Consider the following 12,606-nt stretch of genomic DNA (forward strand, 5'->3'; position numbering starts at 1 on the left):
GCTGCAGCCTCAATTTCTTCTCTGCGTTCAAAGGAATTCTTCTGAACGCCACTAAAACTTAGCTGTCCCTGGTGCACTGTCCGCCGCTGTACCCCACATTCCACAGGCTGGGATGGGGGAGCTGTCCTCTTTTGCTTGCCCTTTTTAGAATCTTCTCTTCTTCTTCCAAATGGTTCCCTTCAAGCCAATGCTATTCGCCCATCCCAGCACTGTACCTCCTCATGGCAGTCACCAACGGGGCTCCCCACTGTCCCTGACACCTCCCAGGTGTGTGTTAGGAACATTAACACACAATGTAAACAACTTTTTTTTTTCTTTTTGACAGGCAGAGTGGATAGTGAGAGAGAGAGACAGAGAGAAAGGTCTTCCTTTTGCCGTTGGTTCACCCTCCAATGGCCGCTGCGGCCGGCGCATCTCGCTGATCCGAAGCCAAGAGCCAGGTGCTTCTTCTGGTCTCCCACGTGGGTGCAGGGCCCAAGCACTTGGGCCATCCTCCACTGCCTTCCCGGGCCACAGCAGAGAGCTGGCCTGGAAGAGGGGCAACCGGGATAGAATCCGGCACCCCAAATGGGACTAGAACCCGGTGTGCCGGCGCCGCAAGGTGGAGAATTAGCCTGTTAAGCCACATTGCTGGCCTGTAAACAACTATTTTTTAAAAACTGGGTAGGAAACCATTGCACAATGACGTAATAAGAGCAGGCATCCTTCCTCAATGTCTGTTTTGGTTGAACCACTGCATATGTTCTGCTCACAGTATCCAAATCGTTGTGCTATATATTTTTTGGACGTTCTATCAGAAAACCAGCCCAAACATGACCTGATGGTTAGGAAGCCACGTGGGGATCCATATCCTAAATATCTGTGATCATTCATTTACGGAGTTGGCAAAGAAGGGTAGGGGGCATGAAGGAGTCACTCTGTCTGACTTCAGGAGTAAAATGTGTGTGCCTTCTTTGTTTGCAGGGGCAGGTTTAAAAGAGATGAGAGAGAGAGAGAGAGAGAGAGAGAGAGAGAGAGAGAGAGAGAGAAATTGCGCAATACTGCTCAATGGGGAGTTCTGTCTTCATTGCTTCCAAATACTGCCCTCTTGTGGCTCCTTAGTGCCTGTTAATCAAACCGTGTGAAATGAGCCTGCCTAAGAAAACAGAAATGGGACAGATGAGAGTAGAGACTGTGCTAATGTGCGAGAAAGATAACTGTGAGAACAAAACGAAGAGGACAGACTTAGAACCTTCGGAGCCATTAGCCCCACTCATCCACATTTTCCTGTCCAGGTCATGCTGTCCCGGGCTCTCCTGAAGAACAGTCACGGCCGATCAGTCGTCCATTTCACTCTAGGAACCCCTGAAAGCTGCGACTTGGAAGAAATGAGCTATGCTTGATCCTAACATTGCCAGCATCCTTCCTTGCTTCCTTGTCCACAAACTCTGACCCCAGCCTTTGAACTTGCCCCAGCTGATCCTCGCTTTGCTGCCTGTTGTCAGTCTCGCAGGCAACTTCCACCTGTACCTGCCCACCCTAAGATGCCTCTGAGCCTCCTCTGATTACCCCAGCCAGAAATGGGTGTTCCTTCTATTCTCATTGCTAAATGGAATATAGAATTGCTCTGCCACCTCTGGGTCTGAATTCTTTAACTCACAGGAAAATACAACACTGGTGGTCAAAGTTAGGAAACATGAGAGAGAGAGAAAGAGAGAGAGAGAGAGAGAGAGAAATAGTAACTTTAACCAGAGTAACTTAAGCATGACCTTAAGATAGTTTCTTTTGACACCACAGTGTAGGATGATGACGGCTCTGAACCTACCCACCAGCAGCATCACTTCACCAACATCTACAGTTAACCACCACATTTTCCTGTGTAGCACATCTAGAAGTACTGACATCAGTACTGCACACTAGAGCTAACAACCCAGGCTATCACAGCCGGCAGAACCACTGCGGGCCATGGAAGACAGCCTGGAGGGCTGAAGGGATTAATGGATTTGTACATCAATACTGGGCACACTGGTCGTGAAGCCATAGTCCAGAAAGTACACCAGATCAAGGCAAATTAACTGGCTTATCAAATGACCCCAGGACCTGCGGTGGACAAACCCCAGAGGGTAACAAAGACAAATAAGCCACCTGAGAACAGAAACAAAACACCCAACTCTGCAGTTCTGGAGTCGCCCACACATTCTGTGGGTCCTCCAATGCCTCTGCTACCCCTTTCTTTCTATCTCTCAGGGCCAGGGGATCTTCTCCTAATGAGCCCGTTTATGCCTACAGGCGTTCAGGCCTGTGCAATAACACGTAACACAGTGATACTCGGCGTGTGTTGTTCTCTGATGCTTCTAGCACTTGTAACCATCTACCCATGTTCTCTGGCCTTCTGGGGTCACATAGCAAGATCCAGGCCCCTTCAGATGAACACCAGCCCTGGCTGTCCCTGGCCCCCTGTTGCCCCTAACTGCTACGTTGCATGTTCCATGAAGGGTCAAGTACTATCCTGGTCTGTTGTTCATATGTACACATTACCCCTAGAAAATTCACAACTCTACTCCACATCCCAGCACAGCTCACCATAGGCCATTTTACGAGAGCATCATCGGAGACAATACACAGAATTAGAATGCAGGAAGGGCCTGTTCTGACTTGCTGACCTTGCTCCTAGGTCCCCTGCTGTGAGGAGTCCACACCTCTCCCCTCAGCCTCCTGCTGACCTGATGCTGTGGTGTTAGTGCCGCCCCCTGCACGTGGGGTTTCCTCTTGATCTAGTGCCGAGTCCAGACTAGAGCGAAGAGGACAAACGACCCCTTCACTCCCTCATCCTCACCCAGCCGTTGCTGTTGCAGCTCTGCCCATCCTAAAGGTGGCCACTCACACATTCTTTTGTAAAATAGTCTCTTCTCTGCCCTAATTACCCTGATGAGACTAAACCAATCCCCCGACCCCAACACAGCATTTCCTGAAACAATGAACACATCTTTCCTCCGAAACTCAAAGAGGCTGCTGGCCCTCCTGCAGGAAAACGGCGACAGCTCTGTCTCCTTCACCCCACTCGACCCGCTCTGCCCCGATGGCAACAGCAGTGTCTTGTCCTCCCAGGTGGGCGCCCAGGTAGTGCTGATTCTCCACCAGAGCAGAGTGAGGACCCCGGGAGCAAATTTACATCTGAACTCCCCGGCACAGGCTACCGATTCCTGCCCCCAAATCCCCGGTGTTGTTGTTGTTGTTGTTGTGTACCGTGCCAGCCCCCCACGCACTCAGGGTCGAGCCATGTGGCTGAGCCGCTGTCGGTGCCCTGGCCACCTGCCAGGTGGGTAAGCCTCTGTTCTTGTCCATGGATCTCGCCAGGGCAGCTCTGGAGTGCCGAGTGCTGACTGTGGAAAATGGCAGCAACTTCATCGGCCTGTAGCCCTGGGTGACTTGATGAAGGACAAACATGTCACGAAGCTGATCGCCACCCCACGCTCCCCATGCCAAGCTGTGAGTGGCTATCCCATCAGCCAGCCAGCCAGCCCGGTCCGGCACGGTGCTGCCAGTGGATGCTGTGGAATGAAAGACGCCGATGTTCAAGGAGAGACCTCTTTCCCGTGCCCTCGGGACCTCCGTTCCAACTCAGTCTAAAACTCCACCACACGGATTCTGTTCCCTTAGACCACGACACGTCTAGGAGTCTTCTTTTTAAAATAACCACTTCACCTGACAGGGACAGCACAGTCAACCACGATCTTCCCCAAACCCGTGAGCAGAGATGATCACTGGGGAGTGAACCAGCAGATAGAAGACCTCTCCCCGCCCCCCCGACTCTGTCTCTCTCTGTAACTCTTTCAAATAAATAAAATAAATCTTTTAAAAAATCAAAGATAGTAGTTTCCTTAACAGAACATTAACAATCTGTATCTTGAATTTATATACATATATAAATATATATATACACACATGATATATATAGTGTGTGTTGCAAAAAATGCTGTGTATTCAAGAGTGGCAAATCTTGGAGTCAGGTTTTCTTAGAGTGTCTGTCCCCATGGCTGTGGTCTTCTTGCACAAACAAGTAGGAAGGCACTGTCCCTTATCAATTTGAAAGTTCTGTTTCTCTGATCAATAGATTTATTGGTCCTGTCTTATGCCCCATAGATGCATGTTGTATTTGTTATCTGTTGTGGCCATAACAAGTGACTGTAAACTCAGTAGCTTAAGCAAGACAGATTTTCTTTTTATTTTTTTTTAAAGATTTATTTATTTGAAAGGCAGTTACACAGAGATAGAAGAGGCACAGAGAGAGAGAGAGAGAGAGAGAGAGGTCTTCCATCTGCTGGTTCACTCCCCCATTGGCTGCAATGGCCAGAACTGCGCCATGCTGAAGCCAGGAGCCAGGAGCTTCTTCTGGGTCTCCCACGTGGGTGCAGGGGCCCAAGTCCTTGGGCCATGTTCCATTGCCTTCCCAGGCCATAACAGAGAGCTGGATTGGAAGTGGAGCAGCCGAGACTCGAACCAGTACTCATATGGGATGCCAGCACTGCAGGCGGCGGCCTTATCCACTATGCCACAGCGCCGGCCCCAACACAGATTTTCTCACAGTTCCTTAGGGTTAGAAGTTCAGCCGTGGACTCACCTGAGAACTAGGTGTTAGGAGGGCTGCGTTCCTTTCTTCAGGCTCTGGGGGAGAATGGCCTTCCTCGCTCATTCATGTTGGTGGGAGAATTTGGTTCCTTGAGGTTGTGGGACTGAGGCTTCCGTCAACCGGAGGCTGTCCTCGGCCCCCGGGGGCTGCTCTTAGCCTTTGCACATGGCTCCCATCTTAGAACCAGCAATCAAGAACTTATTCCTCCTTAGGTCATCTCTCAGCCACTCTTCCACTTTCCTCTTCTACTTCTGAGGACTCAGATATTTCAGTTGGGCCCATGAGGATCATTGTCCTCTCTCGAGGTCCATAGTCTTATTCAATTCTGAAAAGTCCTTTTACCATGCAAGGGGACGTAGTCACAGGTTTTGAAAATGACAGGGTCAATATCTATGGGGAATCTTTATTTAGCCTCATCACATTGTCCCTAATGCCTTGGCCAATGATGTGGACCTACCCCAGGATACCCTAGGCTGGGCTCATTTTTCCATCACCCCTGTAGTCAAGCTTATCTCCACGCTTAATCTCATGTTCCCCTAAGTAGGACTAACAGGCACTGTCAGGGCACTGTGCAACCCTGGGCTCCCAGAACCTCTCCCTTCCTCCTCTGTTTTTCTTTTTTATCCAAAAGAGTAGTAGCTGGAATTTAAACCACTCACACTCAACCTCAATGGGATGCCAAAAGCTAAGTTTATCTGAATGTAGAGAATTGAAGACTTCCTTGTACTTTTCTGTATGACAGTACCCATTGGAACATAATAACCAAACTCTAAAAGCACGAAGCACAAAGGCGCACCATCCTGTGATAACTCAGCATTTGTTCTGTGTATGATCTCCCATCCCCACCCAATTTGGCCTCGACTGAGACCCTGACTGTATCTTATTTGTACTGTTTCTTCCAAGTGCAGGAAAACCTCATTTTTCATCTCTCACCATGGTGCTGAGAGAGAGTGGGCAGGGCCAGGAGAACCAGGCACAAGAGTTCATGTGGGCCAGACAATGAGTCAGTATGAAAGATGATAAGGGAACGTAGACGATTGCCAGAGGAGGGAGAGGACCCTCAGGATTGGGGCAGGAAAGGGCTGAACTTCCTGCCCTGGGCCCCGATAGGAGACGCAAGCCGGGCGATCTGGGCTCAGACAGGGGTGCAGAGGAGAAATGTTGCTAACGTCAGAAGCACAGAGTACACAAAGACTAAGAGCTAGCTTTGGGGGGGCGGGGGATCAATAGCTTTGGGGCTCCGCCTCCCTCTCTTGCTTGCTCCCAAGTGGCCCCAATTGTCAACAGCAGCATCTTCTGCACAAATTCCAGCATTGCCCAAACTAAACAGTGCATCATCAGGAGCCACCCTGGAGACTCCCCGTGGAAATACTAGTTTTACAGTATGATGAAGCTGCCTGAAGAGCATCAGGATGGACCTCAAAGATTTGTGTGTTCACTCACATCCTACGATTCCCTTTGTCCACCTTCCGTACCAGGACACCTGCTTGTTCAGTACCCTTCTGGTACAACAGGGCCTGAAACTTTATTGTAAATTCAGTATGGAAACCAGAACCAAGAAATCCTGGAGTTCTTCCCATAACTCCACCCTAGGGGCCATTCAGTTAAAGTTTGTGTAGCACCCTGTAACAGAGTTGAAAAGAAAGTGCCTGGTTTTTGCTTTCTGTTATAACACTGCATCCCCTTCCAGTAGCCTCCACATAGTCTCTGCTCTTCTACATCATGGAGAGTGTCCATAGGAAGGGTTTCAGGGTTGGCCAACCATTGCAAAAGAAATTATTTTCCTTTGAGAGCTACAAAAATTGGCACAGAAGTGAGCTCCTGGTAGACAGGAGGTAAGCTCTTCCTGTTAATGGTGAGACATTATGACCTGCCTTGATAATGAGCCAGAACTCTTGGATCATGTCATCACAACAGCGTGGCCCCAGGTTTACCATGGTGGACTGTTGACGGGCCACCTGAGCTGCGGCTGTAAGTGGAAACCCATGGTCAGCACCGTGATGAACCTCGAGGGGCTTCACCGCTCCCTGTGGATATGAAACTCCTGCAGCAGCTCCTCCTTTTCAATCGGGAACTCAGAGACTCCAAGACTTTTTGGGAAGTCATGTCTAAGAATGTCTCTTTGTGGACCTGATGGACAACTCCTTTTGAACTTGGGGCCAGAGCAACTTTCTTTCTTCGGCTATGGGATGTCCAAACATCAGCAAAAATGCAGAAGTATCTTTTGAAACCCATTAAAATGTAGTCCAAACTTTAGTCTTCATTTCAGTCTAAGATAAACCCAGACAAACAGCAAAACTGCAAGCACGCTAAGATCCCATCGCCTTGGTTACTAAACTGTGCAAAAATTTCACATTTGTCAGATCATTTGCATTAGTATGGATAACTGTATTCTTGATGCTATCCATCATATGAACCGTAATGAGTAAGGCTGTGGGGTTGAAAGTGCAAACAGACCAAGTTTGCTTCCTTGGTCCATCCCTTGTCTCAAGGTTAGCGTTTGCTCTTTAGACCAAGGATCAGTTTCCCGTTCTGTAAAACAGGAACAACCACAGCTACTTGTTGGGCTGAAGTAAGATGTTTACACAGGGCTACACTGAGCACGGTGTCTAACCATGGTGCACTCCGTGCATATTAGGCGTCTTCATCACATTTGTTAATAAAAGATCTATGCCATCAACGATGAGTGGCGGGACGCTGTGCCTTCTCGAGCTTCTTATTTGTGAGTATTTAAGGACTTTCTAAAACATCCTTTCTTCCCTCTTTTGGAGAAGGCAGGAAACACAGAGTGATTAGCACAATTACCCTAGCCCGACCCCATATAATAAGTAGATGTAGGGCCAAAACATTGGCTTGAATGAATTTGCCTGTATAATTTGAGGACGACTGTGCTGTGTAAAGTCACGAATACAAGGCCTACAGAAACCCAGGGGATCCGGAACAGCCCTGGAACTCTGCCATCACAGCAGCAAAGATCTCAAGCAAATCTGCTGGAGTCCAGGCAAAGCCACACTGCCTGGGGGAGCCGAATTCCCTGGGCTGAGCACCTCCCTGGCCCTGGACCCCTCCTGGGAGAGTCCACCTTGACGAATACACATTCAAGGACCGGGAACTTTGAAATACAGAGCAGTTTCGCAAGCCACTCGCTGGGCATGGGACTTGGTTGGGGAGGCCCAGAACTTCCTGGCGGACTTTTAGACCTCAACAATAAACACCCATGAACCCCACCGAGTGTACAAAGAACCCTCACTCCTGAGCTGAACTTCCCCTATAGAAGGAAGCAATGAGCCTCCACCCACACTGTAGCACAGTGGTCTCCTTACACAGGACACAGCCACCAGCTTGGAAACGTTTCGATTCCAGGGCTTTCCATGGGCAGCCCTTTGGTGAGTGTCTCTCCTGTTGAATTCCTGTACAAAGGGAACTTCCCAATTGACAATTCAACCAGAAACGTATCCTTGGGGTAGGGTGGATTATTTCAGAAAGCATGGAGGTTGGCAGGCGTCTCCTCCATCCTGGGACCGAGGCATTGCCTGATGCTGCCCTCAGAGCCACTGCTCACCGAGTAATCATTGTGAGGTTCCAAATCTTCTTCCGGAAAGTCAAATGGGGTCAGACAGAGATGCCAGCTCTGCTGAGAAGCAGTCTGCTCCTGATTCTGCCTGACCAAAGTGTGGCACGGTCCCCAGCGTGTCCATGCACTGTGCACTGTGCTGGCTGAACCAAAGCCATCTGCCTCACCACACAGCAGGAGCAACACGGGCACCACCGAAGCATGGGGCGGGGCTTCCCCGCCTAGCCAGCCCTGGGTCAGTATCCGTCAGTTCTCCCCGCTTCCTCTGCTCACCTCCTTTTGCTATAGCCCAACCTCCTCCCAAGGGATTCATTCCTGTAACACTCAGTGCAGAGAAAAGGGCTTTACTTGGCGGCTTTGGGTTTGCAAGACCGTTGGTGAACAATCAGTCTGTCTGGCAGGAAGGTACGCCCACAAACGTTGCAGGGAACCAACTGGCTCTGGGCACTTGTCCAAGCAGCTTCGTGTAAGGCATCGAGATCATAGAAACCTTTGGCTGGAAAGTTGAAGAGAAAAAAGGGAACAAAAAGAAAAGAATTAAAAAGAAAGAAAGGAAAAAGGAAAAAGGTGAACTAATGCATTGGTTTTCATTCTGGAGAACCACATTCTACTTTTTATGGAAAATATTTTCAGGAAATACCTGTTGCCTGAGGCTTTTAAACAAATCATAGTACTTGTGCCAAAAAAAAAAGAAAAAAGAAAAAGAAAAGGACTGTTCGCTCTTTCAAGAGTTGAGCAAAGTTAGCTGTGAACCAGAGGCTTGGGTCTTCGAAAGGGGATGCCATTGTTTTACGTGTTATGATATGCATTCTTTGCTAATTATTAACATCTTTGCTTACACATGATTATCCTGCAAATAGAACTTTTGGCCTTCTTTCAGTTGACTCTAAATATAAGCTTACCAAGAGCAAAGAACATGTATTTGTATTTTTCCTCTTCTGCAGTCCTTCAGTGGAATGTTCTCAGAGGCCAAAACTGCCAGCAGAGAGGGAGTTTAAGAGGAATTATAGCCTCAGCATTTATCATCTCTTCATGGCTATAAACTCAGAGATTCTTTAAGTAATTAAAGTAAAGAAAGCAAACAGAATAGTTAATCTGAGGAAAAGAAGTGCCCTTAGGAAAGCGGCAGAGACAGCTGAGAAATATGCGATTCTCATTGGCACGGCCTGGGGGAAAGGCGTGCGGCTTGATTTTCGAGAAACCATGTGGGATTTAGCTTTCGTAAGCCTTGTTGAAATCGAAGGACTAGGACATCAAATCGACTATGGCTTAGACTCGTCCAGCACAGGACCTGTACGTGTAACCAGGCACTCAGAAACACATTTCTTAGTTTTAAGCACTGGCACAATGATTACGTCTCAAGCAACTTTTACATGATTCGAATGGGTCACATGACCATAGGAAACTGTACACTCCTTAACAAGCCCACTCCTAATATTCTGTTTCCCTTGGTTCTGTGGGCATAAACCCCAGCACAACCTAGGAGAAATAGCTCCTGTCGACAGAGCAGCATCACTTTGTAAGCAGGATGTAAACAGGAGTTTTAAACTGTGGGGAGAGGAATGGTACTGACGTTTGTCATCGCTCTATGGGTTTTAACCTGGGATTCAGACACTCCAGAGGGCCCTTGAGTCTCACGTGAAGACGACTGATTGTGTCTCCACATTTGACGTGGGGCGTTGACCCTGGATCTGCCTGAGGCGTTATCTGAGTGCCTGACTACTACAGTGAGTCCCTAAGACGGACATAGCAAGGGGAAGAAGGCCAGCTTCAGAGAGAAACACTAGCATGGGACCAGGAGGGAGATTCCAGGGAAGTGCTATTACAGGACCTAACCTCTCCACCTGAGAGCAGTGAACCCAGCAGGTGGCCACACCTGTCACCCTGCCACCTCTTGAGCCTGTGATAATGACGGTGAAGCCATCAGAAGGGAAGGAAACAGATTTTTTACACCGGAGGAGGATTTCTAGGAAGAGAGTTTCAGTGAGGCAAACCATGTCTTTGACCTCTAACGTGCCTCCCAGTCTTCACGTCTAAGGCTACAGAAGGAGAAGGAATGAACAGAAGGACACGCCTCTTAAACTCAAGATTTTTCTTTGAGAAGAATCAAGGATCAGCTGAGAAAATGAAGAAGGTCAAAATCTGCTAAGTGACACTGAACCCATATGGCAAAAACACCCTGTGAACATGCGCAGCCCCTGAACGGGGAAGCAGAAGGCTCCGTGGTGAGGCCACGCGTGGCAGCCTGGTCCCTGGTTCCTCTGGATTGCCCAAGGCTTTACAAATTAATAACAGAAAAAATTTAACAAGCCTGAATGCTTCAGAGAGATGCCTGGATCTGGCTACTTTCACTTTATTGAAAGAGATGACCACACTGGGTTAAGTTTCTTAATGATAGCACCAGTTAGAACTGGGCAGGTGGCTGTCAGTTCAGAGAGAGCCAGTGCTGTTTGACTCTGCACAGTCCTGAGCCTCCTTTGATTTTACACAAGGGCCAGTTCATGCAACTTCGTAATGGGACTAGTAAAACCTCAGACATCGGAGTTTGATACTCCTGTGCTCAACGCACACTAGCACACATTCCTGTGTAAAAACACGACTCTGGATGTCTCCAAAGGGATTTTCAGCTTCGTGTTTCTAAGTATCACTTGACAACAAATGAAGGTAACTTTGGGCAATGACAGTAAATTCCAATGGGTGCTTGTCATGCACAGTGCTGCCAGGACGCGGCGTCCCTGTGTCTCAGGACCTGAAGACAGCACTTCTGACAGATGTCCCAGAACTGTCTGTCCCATTCGGCTGTCACCAAAGCAGTCAGTGTTTCTGCCTGAAGTCGTTTGAACAAGTAAAGAAAATCTTTACTCTCACGTGTTTCGGGAGAAGGGTTTTCCACTCAAATCTTTTTGTTCTAGAACTTACCGGTAATGGTCCTGACCTCTGGTTTTTTAGGTTCTGGTCTCCTTAGTTCTTTAGGCAACAAGTTGTTTTCATTGTGCCACTTTTTCAGACACTGTGGCTCGTGGATGGCAATAGATTTTGTTCCATACTCACGACCACAGATGTAACAAACAACTGTTGGTGGACGCCTTATCATTGTTGGCTGCAAGTCATAGAAAATACAGGTTAGGTTAACTGTAGATTTAAAAATTAACTTTAAAAATTATAGCACACTCAAATTCACCAGGAAATCAATATGACCTTTAAAAAATCCCAATGAATCTGTGAATTTAACCACTTTGGTTATGAAGAGACCAATGGGTGATATCTGATTGTGATAGAAGTGAGGATATGAGTTTGGGAGAGAATAAATCAGAAATAACCAGAGTTCTGCATATAGGCACTGTAGTAAGATGTATTTTCTCATTTAATAAACGTGGATTGACTGTCTTCTGACTACCAAGTCCAAGTTGCCATGCTGGGAGAATACAAACATAAATCAAGCAAGATTCTTCCTCTCAATAATATCAGGCTCCAGTAGACCAATATGCCTGAGAAATAAAGCGATCAGTGTCATTGCAGAGTTTCTAACAGGCAGTATAGTGCCCACCCACATTTGCTCATGTCAACACGTTCGACCTGAAGCACCTGTGGATCTGTGCCCCACAGACAGGGCAGCTAATCGCTTACAGATGAGCATTGGTGGGAAAATTCCCAGCCTCCTCACCAAGGCTGAGTGCATGCAGCCTCTCGGAAGTGCTACTGGGATTGTACCACAGTTGCTACTCAGCCAATATTTAGTCTTCATTCTTTTCTTTGTCTCGTCTCCCATTCCTTTACTGGGGTATCCTGGGGTCAAATAAGCTACATGAACTCAAATCATTTTCTTAGTCTCTGGCTTTCTGAGGCAACAGAATCTAAGGGAGAGTTGAAGATAAAATGTGGTAGGGAACTCCAGTCTTTGTTACAGATACAACAAGACACTCTGCTTCCATCTAAACGATGAGTACCCATCGGCTAGCCTAGAGAATCATAATTTTTGAGCCATTTAGAGACAAAGTTGCAAGGAAAATTAGTGAACTAAAAGGACTGCCTAAGTTGGAGGACGAATCTATAAAACCAGTAAGCAAAGCTCCCACCCGCCAACCTTATTTGAGAATGAGACAGCAGTTGTCTGTCACAAAGCAAAGGGCAAGGGCAGGTGAGTGTGAACCCTTGTGAGGTACAGACTGCCCACAACTGTACCCTTCCACCCAGCAGGTCTTACGCCCAGTAACAGGAGATAACAATACAACCCTGGGGAGAGGAAGGCACATTGAGAGAGACTTCCACCAACCCAGGCCTGCCTGCATCTGAGGGCTGCAGCCTGAGCGGGAGCAGTGGGCCTCGCAGTGAGTGCCAGCCCCGAAGGGTCTACTGCTGAAGCCGGGGTGGCTGCTCTTAGCAGAGACTCCTCTGTGTTGCCAATGTGTAAGGAACTCAGGAG

General features: G+C 48.0%; 1 protein-coding gene across 2 annotated transcripts in view; it reads right to left on the bottom strand.

Annotated features, from left to right (window-relative positions):
• Positions 1–7,409: 7,409 nt before the first annotated feature.
• The window catches only part of ZNF474 (zinc finger protein 474), a 118,027-nt gene continuing 112,830 nt past the window's right edge, over positions 7,410–12,606 (bottom strand). For both annotated transcript variants that reach the window (XM_062189265.1, XM_062189264.1), the window contains 2 exons: positions 11,103–11,283; positions 7,410–8,679 (listed from right to left, as the gene is read on the bottom strand). In XM_062189265.1, the coding sequence (XP_062045249.1) occupies positions 8,528–8,679; positions 11,103–11,283 (333 nt within the window). In that variant the 3' untranslated portion in view covers positions 7,410–8,527. The remainder of the gene's footprint in view (positions 8,680–11,102; positions 11,284–12,606) is intronic.

This window comes from Lepus europaeus, chromosome 4, assembly GCF_033115175.1.
Source record: "Lepus europaeus isolate LE1 chromosome 4, mLepTim1.pri, whole genome shotgun sequence".
In the NCBI taxonomy this organism is placed as follows: Eukaryota; Metazoa; Chordata; class Mammalia; order Lagomorpha; family Leporidae; genus Lepus; species Lepus europaeus.